Here is a 13,513-nt window from a genome sequence, read left to right as displayed (position 1 = left end):
AACAACACTATATGCACAATATTGGACTATGAAGTACAGGCAGGAGCAACTCCATTCTGTGTTACATACAGAGACTGCCTGTCTCTGCCATAATGAACACAATTGAATTAGCTAGCCTGATAACTGGGAGAACAGAAGACGAGTTCAGAAATGAAAGCAGCTCCTCTCCCCTATCTGAGTGCAGGGATCTAGGTCACGTGGTGTAGACACAGGAATAGCTAGAAACACAGGCTTGCTCCCTGCACTTAGCCCCTCCTCCCTCCCCCCTGAGAGCAGCAGATACATCACTTGACTTTTGAGCAGATAAGTCAAGGGCTGTGTCAACAGTGAATTGAATAAAGTAAGATAGTGGATGAACAAAGCAGTTTTGCTGAAGCAATGTATTTAGGAAACGTTTTAAATCCACATTAACAAGCAGTATAGATAGGATCCTTGTGATGGGACAACCCCAACCCCAAATAGTGTCTGATGTACAGGAAGAATATTATAGAGCAGGAGGAGCTGAACAGATAGATATATAGTTTGGTGAGGGAAGATTCAGTTGAACTTACTTAGTAATACTGTATGTTTATGTGAATATTGTTTTTTTGTGTCTTCCTCAGCCGCCATTTGTAATGGAGAAATGGATTGTGGGAATTTCAGAGACGGAGTCTGTGGAGTGCCTTGTCAGCTATGAGGTACGTTTCACATTTACATGCCTATGTAACTCTAATAGTGGTAGGAACAGGCAGAATAATAAAGGTTTAGTCTGTGCAGAGTTCCCCTTTAAGCCTGTGTGCATATTTATGTAACACAGGACAAGTAGAACTCTCTGCCAGGATGCTAATAGACAATCTGGAAACCTGAAATGATAGCCAGAGTGACTGGGAGTGAATGGGGGAGTGCAGCCAGTTGGCTCAGTACTCCCTAATAAAATCTCATTTATTGTATGTATGTATCTGTTTAGTTCTTCTGTTGTTTCGCTTAATTTCAATGCAGAATGTTTATGGAGTTGTTTTTTTGTTCTCATTTTTTTTTTCTTTTTGTCTTCCAAAAGAGTGATGTCAGAACTCCTAAATTAACCAAACACATTCATAAAATTCACTGGAACAAGATGAAAAACCAAGATGCAGTGAAGCCGGTCCAACTCGCCATTAAGTCGACAGTGATAAATTCTGAGACCAAACCTAACAACGATTCCAGTAAGAGCTTCAATTGAAACACTATTATTGTATCAAGGAGCTTAGTGCGTTATTAATACAGATATGCAAACAGTCAAAATTATATTCTACGTGGTAAGGAATAGGATATGAAATATCAAATGACGTTTGACAATGTACTGTGAGGAACCTGTGCATAATCCAGGGGTGCGCGACAAAGAGTTAAAAAGTTTTCCAGTGGGAAACTTTTACAGAATGAAACATCCATCGACCCTGAAAATTAGCAACATAGTCACTAAAGAGTTCATATGTAAAGGCCAAGAGCTCGCAACTTAGGACTTTGTACAAATATGGTTCAGTATTGTCCAAAAATTCCCAAAAAAATGGGAAATTCAATTTTTACTTTATCCATTCCACAATTGTGTTTTTTAAATTATGTAACATTTGGATTTTTTTTCCCATGGGAAAAAAAACAGAAATTGTGCCAAAAATACCAAATCTCAAACTGCTTTATACAGCGTGTAGACTTTTCAGTATTTTACTACAGGCTTTAAAGTGTTTTTTAAATAATTTAGGATACTACAAAATAATAAAGCAGGAAGAAGAGAGACTGGCAGGGGACCTGGTAATTGTCAGAATGGGAGCAGCAGGGGGCTGCTAGAATGAGTATTACTTTTAAAAATATAAAATTTTGGCATCTATTTTACACTTGATTCACAACTATATTGCTGTATTCATTCTTCTGGTCCATCGCAGGAGGAGAACTGAAAAACAGTGATGGACAGAAACAGATCCCGAGGGATATAACAGATATCACCGGATAAAAAAAAGACGGCCTTGCAGGACTTTTTCGTCCTGGATTTCTGCTGGACACTCCCAAAGGAGACTCCAACACAGATATACAGTATATAATAATACATTTTATTTATATAGCGCCAACATATTCCGCAGTACTGTACAATTTATAGGGTTCAAATACAGACAGAAAGATGCATTACAAGGAAAGTCATTTCACACAATGGGACTGAGGGCCCTGCTCGCAAGAGCTTACAATCTATGAGGTAGAGGGGGTGACACGAGGTAGCAGGGGCGGCGTTGCTTATACAGAGGTCGGACACTTTTGTAATAGAGGTGACTGTCATTACACAAACATAAAATTTTATGAGCCCTCACCAGTTGTGTCCTTTAACATGTGGATGGAGCTTGGACATATAAAGTTAGTCTGAAATGGCATCATATCATGTGGGGAAATGTGGGAGCGGGGACAGAGGAGGGTTAGATTTTGGGGATTCTAATTATAGTACGGAAGGGTTTACGTTAGAAATTGTGATAGGCCTGTCTGAAAAGATGTGTCTTTAGTTTGCGTTTGAAACTGTAGAAATTGGGAGTTAATCTGATTGTCCGGGGTAGAGCATTCCAGAAAAGTGGTGCAGCTCGGGAGAAGTCTTGTATATGAGCGTGGGAGGTTCTGATAATAGAGGATGTAAGTGTTAGGTCATTGAGTGAACGGAGAACACGGGTTGGGTGGTAGACAGAGATGAGGGAGGAAATGTATGGAGGTGCGGCATTATGGAGAGCCTTGTGGATGAGAGTGATAACTTTATATTTTATTCTATAATGAATAGGCAGCCAGTGTAGCGACTGGCACAGACCAGAGACATCGCTGTAGATACGAATGTAGCCTTAATTAGGTGGCTGAACAATCCCTTTAAGGGTAAGTTCAGACGGGTTTTTTGGACCGGATTTTGACGCAGAGGTCGCCTCAGAATCTGGTCCAAAAAATGGCTAGCATTCCGCTCCAGATCAGGCCCAAATGAATGGGCCTAGTTGGGAGGGAGGTGTCGTGCCGCGGAATCTGCGGCAAGGAAGGGCAGCTCGCTTTTTTTTTCCGCGAGTGGCACAAAACCAGTAGCAGAAAAAAGAGGTGAATGGCTCCCATTGAAGTCAATGGGAGGTGTTTTTTTGAGCCAGATTCTGAGACAGATTCCATGTGAAAATCCAGTCCAAAAAACCCCGTCTGAACTTACCAAGGCTCAGGTCTCACGTAATAAGCCACAGCCAAAAAGGGCTGTAGAAAAGACTGTGGTGGAACCTCATTGTGCTTTTTTCAGCAGCATATTTCACAGAAGGTCCGCAGAATTTTCCTCCACGGACTTTGTCAATATTACACCTATACAGAAAATGCCAGCGTTTCTATAGGTATATTTGGCATGCTGTGATTTACATAAACGTAATGGTTTTGGAAATCACAGCATTTCCGCTGCAGATATTTTTCTACAATATATGGATGGGATTAACCAGAATCCTCTCCACTTTGCAGGTACTGTAAAATGCTGCGTCTTCACAATGTGGGGCCTTGGCCTAATGCAGCTAAAATTCTTGAAAATTCCATTCGATTCTCCATTAAGCACACAGAACTTTTTCATAACGGAGCAGAACAACAGAAGCCTAGTGCTGATGTGAGCTTAGACATAGACTTATTTCACTCACACGGTTAACATTTTATGTTGCTTTTCATTTCTATTTTTAGGCTGAGGCCCTACTTTGCGGAAATGCAACTTTTTTGTTGCGTATTTTGTTGTGGTTTGTTGAGCCAAAGTCAAGAGTGGATACAAAAAGAATGGGAAATCTATAAAATTTACTTATACTTCTACCTTTTGCTCAATCCACTTTCAACTTTGGCTCAAAAAACTGCAACAAATTAAAACCTGCATTTCCGCAATGTGTGGCCTAAGCCTCAATTTTTTTTAATTTAAAAAACATTGTACTATTTCAATGTAGTATATTCTCTATGTATTATTAGTCAGCATACATTGGAAGATGTGCAAATAGTCCAATGTCCCCATTCCTTTGGATACATAGATATAATATATTGTATATTGGTGTATTGGTGGAGCTAGCTATCTCATTGTATAAAATCTATTATCTCTTGCTTATATATACACATAGGATATTTTAGGTATTGTGGTTTCATTGCAGCTGGAGTGTCACAGTTTGGATCTCACTATATCCTACAATACATTCAATCCAATACATAGAGCATTATAAATTGTAAGGAGTTGCAGCGACTCTTTTTGAGTAGGATGTGTTAATAAACCATGGGAATAACTATAGCATATATATTGTACATAGTCATACATTTTTAGATCTCTTCTTAGGTTATTTTCCATCTATTGTATAAGCCTGTGAGAACTTAGTATATAGAATTTAAGGATCTCTTTGAGTTACCACCAAGGGGCAGTGTTACTCCCTGGGAGCTAGAACAATCCGCAGAATAAATATTGAGAGCTTCTCGTGATTTTTATTTGGTAATTACATTTTAATAAAGTTAATTACAAGAGGCACTTTTTTGCCACTTTTTTTGCAGTTTCAAATGGGAAAAAAAAAAAATCAAGATTCCTACAATACAGTATCATTCATTTGCAAGTGAAATTCTCCTATAGGAGAGATACATGTGCGGAGATTTGCAAGTTTTTAGGCGCACAAAAAGTGAATGTTGGGATTGGATGTTTTAAGATGTTAAAGCCCTGAAATATTTTTTAAAGCTGGTCAAACAGGGGACAGTATACCCCGATCTGATCAGAAGAACTTAACGAAAACTTAGACTAGACATCACACTGTTCAGATGAATCAGATTAGGGTTAGGAAAGCATTTGGGTCATTTTAGTCCAAACAAAACTAACCAAAATTAAAAAGTAAAAGAAGAGATCTAGATTTATATTGTGAGCCCTGGTTGGGGCAATGCGGATATTACTTATAAAGTGTTGTGGAATATGATGGCACCATATAAGTGAAAATAAATAATGCTGGTGGGAAAGTCTCTGTTTCTATGTGCTGACAGATGTCTATGGGGAAGCAAGGACTTCAATTAACTACAAAAAAAAATGTTTCAATAATTTTTGCTTTATTTATGTCTGTTTACATCCCAATAGCAAGAAAAGCACGTATTTTGGATTTCAGCATAATCAACTTTCTCAAAATTTACAATTTTAGTCCAATTCTCAATTAGGGATCATGGCAGTTATTGGGTTAACCCAAAATACAATCATGTCCCTCAGTTGCCTTAATGATTTATTTAAGGACACAGCAAAAAAACAGTTTGTATCTCAGATTCATTCATAGTACTTGGGGTCCATATCAGGTACTGTAGATGTCCTTATTTTGGGAGAGGGTGGAAGACCCATTACATAATAATAGTTACTGTTTTTTCTTATTGCATGAAGACTCCTTTAAGATTTTTTTTTATTGAGGATTTGATGTTGAGTACAGTGCTCCTGTGCCAACGTTTCTACTCCCTACGGCTCTATGCAGATGACCGAGTGTGCCATCTGATGCTCATCCAAAGGAGTATCCAATGGTCTGTTCCATTAATTTGAGTTCTTCAGGATGATTCCTTCATTATAGAAAATTTTGCAGTGTTAAAAAGATACATTTCAAATCCTCTCTTGAGAAATTCTGCAATAATAGTGAAATAACGTAACACCTTAAAGAGGACCTTTCACCAACTTCATCTTTTTGCATCCCTCAATAGGTACTCCTCCACTGTATTACTTGGAATTTTTTCACTAGCCCTCGCCATTCCAGAGTAATCATCGCGGTTACTTTCAGCATCGTCATACTCTCTACTGACAAGTGGAGGTCCTTGGCTGGAACAGACAGTAAATGTCTGCCCAAATACTCCTTTAACTGACCACAGTTCCTCCCTATCCCCCCCATTACACATGTTCACTCTGCATGGCTGGGCATGCATGCATTTTCAATGAGAAGAGTGAGAAAAGTCATTGCAAGTCAAACAGCTTATCTCCACTGTGAACAAATGGATCAAACATGTAAAACTTAATATACCCAATTATACTTTCATTGTATTGGTGGTCGAACAGTCATGACACCCCCCTGTACACATCAGGTAGTCACCTGGCCTTGTCAAAATGGGTTTAACCAATGTTATTTAATATGTATAGACACCTTAAGCAAAAACACATGTGGTGTGTTCATGATTTCAGTGGTTACCGTGCAATGCTTCACTTCTCCTGTAGGGGTGCTATAGGGAAATTAAACACTTGCTGCCGAGTTTTCACATGTTTACAGATGATCAATGGTGGTGAATGTCAGTGGTAGAACCATCTCCTTGTCCAAAGTGGCCCTGTAGTTATGAATGTTATGTTGTAAAAGCAATGGCAAAGAGAAAGGGAAGATCTCATCTGTAATGTCCTTCTTTAGGTTAGAGAATAAAAGCCGCAAATTGCTAAATTTGTACCGTTTATATTGCCTGAACCCCATTGTGTTTGTATGGCTCGCTGATCATCTTTAGGGACTCAGTTCCTGCACAGTACATTGTTTTATCATCGCCACAACTACGTTCTTTGTTCTCAGGTTTTTTTATTTCTCCGAATTGCTTTCACTAATGCTATTTTTAATTCCCACAGATGTTGACTTACAATGGATCTACACTTTGCGTCGGATGGCTATGCATCCATCTTCTCCACATACATCTGGTTTACCTCGTTCCCAGTCTTCCAGCCTTACCAACCTATCCCAAGTCTTGCCATACCTCCAGAACCAAGAATCTTATGCTGCTGCCGTCAGGCGTATTCGGGTTGCATCTACATTACAAGTCACACCTATCAATTACTCCCGTAGTTCCTCACCAACACAATTTGGACTGAGCAGAAATATGTCTTCCTTGTCCATCCAAAGTTCTAAAGGCAGCAGTGCATCTAGTACGGCTTCTGATAGCCCTGCCGAGAGGGAGAGGGTAAGGAAGAGGGCAAACAACTCGTATCACCACCACAATAACACATCAACGCAAAGAAGAATAGATAAGAAGAGCCCTCAGACAGGCAGCGGAAGATACAAGTCATACACAACACCCACAAGTAACCCAAGGTTTCATGATCATAAACCACATCGAACTAGCCAAAACCAAAGTAGACACATACCAGGGATGCCCATGCCACCCTCCGAGGCTACTAACGGAGAAGAAAACAAGGTGAACAACGATGGAGGATGGATAAAGGTAGACTATTCCAAGAAAAGTCATAAACCACAAACAACAAGCAAGTCGAAAAAAGAGAGACCCTGGCCGACTAGTCGCAGTGGTCGTCAATAGTATCAATTTAGGTTAACTATTTATTTTTAAGGATGCTAGGATTTTATCTAATTTAATTGGACACTTCAACATCAAATACATATTACATCTATATTTTATATACCGTATTTATATTTTTACGCTCGACTTGGTTTCTTCATTTATCTGCCTATTGCAGTCTGGGAATAAAAATATTGGTTTCTTAATTTTCTTTCTAAATGTGTTTATTTGAAATTTACTCAAAAGGGTTTCCTGGCCCCAAATACATTTTTGATGCTGATGATCTAGCCATAGGATAGGTCATTAGTATCTGATCTCTGGGGGCCTGAGACCTGGACCCCACACAGATCTGCTGATCAGGCACCGGAAGCTACAGCAGTGGACAGAGTATGGAAGCGGCTCTAACCTTATTCAAGTAGGAGCAAAGCTGCAGTTCCTCGGTGACACTGCTATAGAATGGATGGCCATCATTTGTATAATCGTGGTGCTGGAGAATTGCAATTGAACAACTGGATGGTGAAGAGTCCGTAGCATTTGTATGAGCACTGCAGTCTCTTCACCACTTACCAAGCAAGCCCAGTATATTGGTTGTGCTTGGTATTTCGGCTCAGCTCCATTTCCCCTGAATGGGGCTAAGCTGTAAACACACCATGTGACCTATGAATGTGATGTCACATGGCCTGTGAAGTGGAAGAGCACTGCTACTCTTCAAAATGCTGATCCGTGGGGTTCTGCGTGCCAGGCACCCATTGACTTAGCATTGATGGCCTACACTATTTCATTTCCAGTGCTCAGAAATAAAGAATAAATGAAATATGTCATATCCACCTCACCACTGAAAAATACAACTCATCCTGCAAAAAACTAGCCTTCATACAACTACATTAACAAGAAAATAAAAAACAGTATGGCTCTCTTATCTTAAGCAGCTACGATTTAATTACACGTTCTTCCATTCTCTTCTGTTTCTTAAGGGTTTGGCCTTGGTTACGCCACATCGCAGTAGGAGCTGTACTGACAGCATGTACAAGGCCGATGAGTTTAGTCACATACAATTGTTGTATTCTGCTGTAGACCGGTCATCTGATAATCTAATATTATAAGAATAGTTATTGTAGAACTATAGATTTATTTCAATATACAGTACTGCACAAAAGTTTTAGACAGGTATGGGGAAAATACTGCAAAGAATGCCTTCAGAAATAGAAGTGTGAATAGTTTAGTTCTGTGAATTAGCAAAAGGAAGAAAAGAAATCTACATCCCATCAGTATTTCCCTTTGCAACGGCGCCACTTCTCCCCGGTTTTGCGATCTGGTTTTAAGAACTGTATCAGCAGAACCAGGGTGAACCTGGCTGCATTCATTTACCGCTCACTGCTCACGACCTCCACATCCCTCTTCAGCCTTTAATGGGCCCTGTGCACCACACATCAGGTAGCAATGACGAAATGTGTAGTGTGCAGGGCCCCCTGGAGACCACAAGCAGGAGTGAGGACAGGTAAATTAATAGGGTCTGCTACCAAACCTGCACCACCTATTAAAAAAGCTGTGGGGGGTCTCCCTAAAGACACAGGACCCATCAGGGAGATTCACTAGTACTCCGGTGGGCCAGTCTGAGACCAATTACTGATGTCACTCTCTTGTCACTTGTCCTCTCTTAACTCTAAAGCTTGCAATATGACATTTTTGGAGACTTTAATATCATTTGGGCAAGGCATCCATATTTGTTCATTTAAAGATGAACTCTCCAGGCCCTTGCTGATAAGCAGCATAACAGTACTGAGCCACCCCGAGAGCGATGTACCCCCCACAATGTTTACTATTTGCTATAAATAGGTTCACGAACCCCCATTGCTGCCATCTCCACCTGACTTTCATCTCGTGTTTGTACGAGCTCGATGCAGACATACAATAGGCCGCTGATATCCTGAATAATAACAATGCCACAAAATGCTCTTCGCACAAATACTGCTAGAGAACAATCATGGATTTAATCTATTAACCATTCTGCCTAGATTAATTCTCTGCTCCCCGAGTGCGAGGAATTGAAAATCTGTGTTTTTTTTTTGTTTTTGTTTTTTTTTATACACTAAATCACAGCCCTGCTGCAGCAATGCAGTCAGCAGCTGGAGATTGGGGGAGATAATAGGCAGGAACTTGTGCGATCTGGGCCCTTTACAATACACTTTAATGGAGCTGGAATATACTGGCATTTTACCAACTAGAACCAGACAGGTGGCAACCTTACTCATTATATTTCAAATATAGATATGCCGTTTCACAGTCACTTTTAAACAATGTAGCTCTTGCTGAGTATTCATCCATGGGAACATCTATATCTGTGATTTTCGGCTTTTATGCTCATTCTAATTGTAATAATACAAGCAGAGATGGTTGTGAGTAATCAAATCAGTTGCTGGTCGACGCAGGAAACACTATGATTTATTTTGATGTTGATTGGTGGCAATCAATGCGATGGCTGTTACAGTAACAAGAGGCAGGGGAACGACGCGGCTCTTTTCAGAACGTATCGGGAAGGCCTTTTAGAGTGACAAACTCGAAAGATTCACAAAAGGAATTGTTTGTACCTGCCTTGATTAGTACCTGAGCTCTCTGAATAGTATAATGACAGTACAGTAATTGCCACTATCAGCCGGGGAATCAAAACATGAATAAGTGGACAATTATTTACTGCCTAAATGTTTTCTAAAATAATCTTAAGATTTTCCGCACGCGATTACGGGTGAACCGCCGGCGAGCTGACGTCTTCTACTCTGCTGTTTTGTAACAATATTGCTACTCGGCTATTAAAGATATCATCTTGAACATTTGCGGTAATAAGTAACGTTCCAAAATATGATCCAGAAATACTTGGAGGATGGAAGGTAGATGTTACTTCAGGGCATGTTCTATTTCCAGGTTGGGCACAAAAAATTGTACAAGGAGGTTAAATGGATGCAGGGGTCCATGAAGTTACAATATTAAAGGGGATGTCCAGGAGCCAGATTTTTTGAGAGGAGTATGACAATTGATTATTGTTAGTAAGTGAAGCATTTTTGCAATATGGGGTCAGTATCAGAATGGTCTCAAAACGTCACGTGTAGAGATGAGCGAGTACTGTTGGGATCAGCCGATCCGAACAGCACGCTCGCATAGAAATAAATGGACGTAGCCGGCACGCGGGGGGTTAAGTGGCTGGCCGCCATCAAAGCAGAAGTACCAGATGCATCCATTCATTTCTATGGAGCGTGCTGTTCGGATCAGCTGATCCGAACAGTACTCGCTCATCTCTAGTCACGTAAGCTTTTTTTGGCTCTTCCGCTGTTGCTACGTATACTAGGGAGTTCCATTTGTGCATCCTCTTTTTCCTCTCTGAGGGTCCATTCACACTGAGTTTTTTGGCACTGAAAATCCACATGGAAAAAAAAAGCCTCCCATTGACTTCAATGTGTTCCTTTTTCCGTTTAGGAACCCACTGAAGTCAATGGGAGGCTTTTTTTCCATGTGGATTTTCAGCACCAAAATTCTTGCCAAAAAACTCTGTGGCTGGACCCTTACAACTGTGCCATGTACTGCACATGTTCTCCTTCTCGTTGTGCCGAGATCGATTACCTATGTTCAGTATATATTAGTGACATCTCTCAAGAGAAGAAGACGAGGAGACATAGTCGGAACTTCATGGTATATGTGATATCACAGGTAGAGACAAAGAAAATCACGTGATGCTCCAAGAACTCGGCTAACAGGACTATTATAGTACTGACACAATATAGCAAAAATACTTCATTTAGCACGACTAATCCATATCTGTACTCTCCTCAAAAATTCTGGGTACTGGACAACCATTGTATGTTGGAACCATTGTAACTTGAGACCATCTATATGAAAAAGTGGTACGGAAGGTTCCAAAATGTCACCAAAAATATTAAAAACTTAGGATTAAAGAAAAATCACAAGATAACGAATATAAATATAGAAAAGTTTTACATATAAAAGGCAGATAGAGCTCCAGGAAGAGGTATATCACTTTCTATGATGGTGACAGAAGTGTATATACAGTGCACCCAAAAAATAAAATGAAGTTGCAGCAGTTCATCCTGACACAGGTAAAGAGAAATATAGAACATGTTGTATAGCGCTATACTATAGAGAGGTGCTACTAGTCAGCCATCACTAGTACAGGGTTTTACCAATGAAATAACCATGATTATTTTTTGGAACGCGCTGTTTATAAAGTCTACTTTCTAGAGACCATAGACGTGACAAGAGATAATGACAGAGAAAATAGTGTCCTGAGGCCACTAACTTGAGGGACCGCTGTACAATAATAAGACGCATTATAGCGTCAACAGTAGAGATGAGCGAACAGTGTTCTATCGAACTCATGTTCGATCGGATATTAGGCTGTTCGGCATGTTCGAATCGAATCGAACACCGCGTGGTAAAGTGCGCCATTACTCGATTCCCCTCCCACCTTCCCTGGCGCCTTTTTTGCTCCAATAACAGCGCAGGGTAGGTGGGACAGGAACTACGACACCGGTGACGTTGAAAAAAGTAGGCAAAACCCATTGGCTGCCGAAAACATGTGACCTCTAATTTAAAAGAACAGCGACGCCCAGCTTCGCGTCATTCTGAGCTTGCAATTCACCGAGGACGGAGGTTTCCGTCCAGCTAGCTAGGGCTTAGATTCTGGGTAGGCAGGGACAGGCTAGGATAGGAAGGAGAAGACAACCAACAGCTCTTATAAGAGCTAAATTCCAGGGAGAAGCTTGTCAGTGTAACGTGGCACTGACGGGCTCAATCGCCGCAACCCAGCTTTCCCAGGATCCTGAATGGAATACACTGTCAGTGTATTCCCGTATACCCGATATATACCCCGATACCCGTTCCAACGGTGTGCCCCCCCACCTTCACCCCAGAAATACCCTGCAAGTCCCCTAGCAATAGAATTGGGGCTATATACACCCACAATTTTTACTACTGGTATACAGTGCCATTGTCTGACTGGGAATTCAAAGAATATATTGGGAATACAAATACCCTCATTTCTTGCTATTGCCATATAGTGCCAGTGTCTGACTGGGAATTCAAAGAATATATTGGGGTTACGTGCACCCACAATTTTTACTACTGGTATACAGTGCCATTGTCTGACTGGGAATTCAAAGAATATATTGGGGTTATAAATACCCTCATTTCTTGCTACTGCCATATAGTGCCAGTTTCTGACTGGTAATTCAAAGAATATATTGGGGTTACGTGCACCCACAATTTTTACTACTGGTATACAGTGCCATTGTCTGACTGGGAATTCAAAGAATATATTGGGGTTATAAATACCCTCATTTCTTGCTACTGCCATATAGTGCCAGTTTCTGACTGGTAATTCAAAGAATATATTGGGGTTACGTGCACCCACAATTTTTACTACTGGTATACAGTGCCATTGTCTGACTGGGAATTCAAAGAATATATTGGGGTTACGTGCACCCACAATTTTTACTACTGGTATACAGTGCCATTGTCTGACTGGGAATTCAAAGAGTATATTGGGAATACAAATACCCTCATTTCTTGCTACTGCCATATAGTGCCAGTGTCTGACTGGGAATTCAAAGAATATATTGGGGTTACGTGCACCCACAATTTTTACTACTGGTATACAGTGCCAATTTCTAACTAGGAATTCAAAATGCGCAAGGCTCCCGGAAAGGGACGTGGACGAGGCCGTGGGCGAGGTCGGGGGAATGGTTCTGGGGAGCAAGGTAGCAGTGAAGCCACAGGGCGTCCCGTGCCTACTCCTGTGGGGCAGCAAGCATTGCGCCACTCCACAGTGCCAGGGTTGCTTGCCACATTAACTAAACTGCAGGGTACAAACCTTAGTAGGCCCGAGAACCAGGAACAGGTCTTGCAATGGCTGTCAGAGAACGCTTACAGCACATTGTCCAGCAGCCAGTCAGACTCTGCCTCCTCTCCTCCTATTACCCAACAGTCTTGTCTTCCTTCCTCCCAAAATTCCGAAGCTTTACAGAACAATAACCCAAACTGTCCCTGCTCCCCAGAGCTGTTCTCCGCTCCTTTCATTGTCCCTCAACCTGCCTCTCCACGTCACGATTCCACGAACCTAACAGAGGAGCATCTGTGTCCAGATGCTCAAACACTAGAGTCTCCTCCATCTCCGTTCGATTTGGTGGTGGATGACCAGCAACCCACCCTCATCGACGATGATGTGACGCAGTTGCCGTCAGGGCATCCAGTTGACCGGCGCATTGTGCGGGAGGAGGAG

General features: G+C 41.2%; 1 protein-coding gene across 3 annotated transcripts in view; it reads left to right on the top strand.

The window, feature by feature from the left end:
- The window catches only part of MAP3K20 (mitogen-activated protein kinase kinase kinase 20), a 130,520-nt gene extending 123,176 nt beyond the window's left edge, over positions 1–7,344 (top strand). For 2 of the 3 annotated variants that reach the window (XM_075284127.1, XM_075284125.1), the window contains exons 18-20: positions 603–677; positions 1,037–1,181; positions 6,566–7,344. In XM_075284127.1, coding sequence (XP_075140228.1) covers positions 603–677; positions 1,037–1,181; positions 6,566–7,248 — 903 coding nt within the window. In that variant the 3' untranslated portion in view covers positions 7,249–7,344. The remainder of the gene's footprint in view (positions 1–602; positions 678–1,036; positions 1,182–6,565) is intronic. The other variant, XM_075284126.1, reaches the window with a different exon arrangement.
- Positions 7,345–13,513: the final 6,169 nt, after the last annotated feature.

This window comes from Leptodactylus fuscus, chromosome 8 (assembly GCF_031893055.1).
Source record: "Leptodactylus fuscus isolate aLepFus1 chromosome 8, aLepFus1.hap2, whole genome shotgun sequence".
NCBI lineage: Eukaryota > Metazoa > Chordata > Amphibia > Anura > Leptodactylidae > Leptodactylus > Leptodactylus fuscus.
The sequence above is the reverse complement of the archived record's forward strand: the minus strand, read 5'-3'. Positions and strand labels throughout refer to the sequence as shown.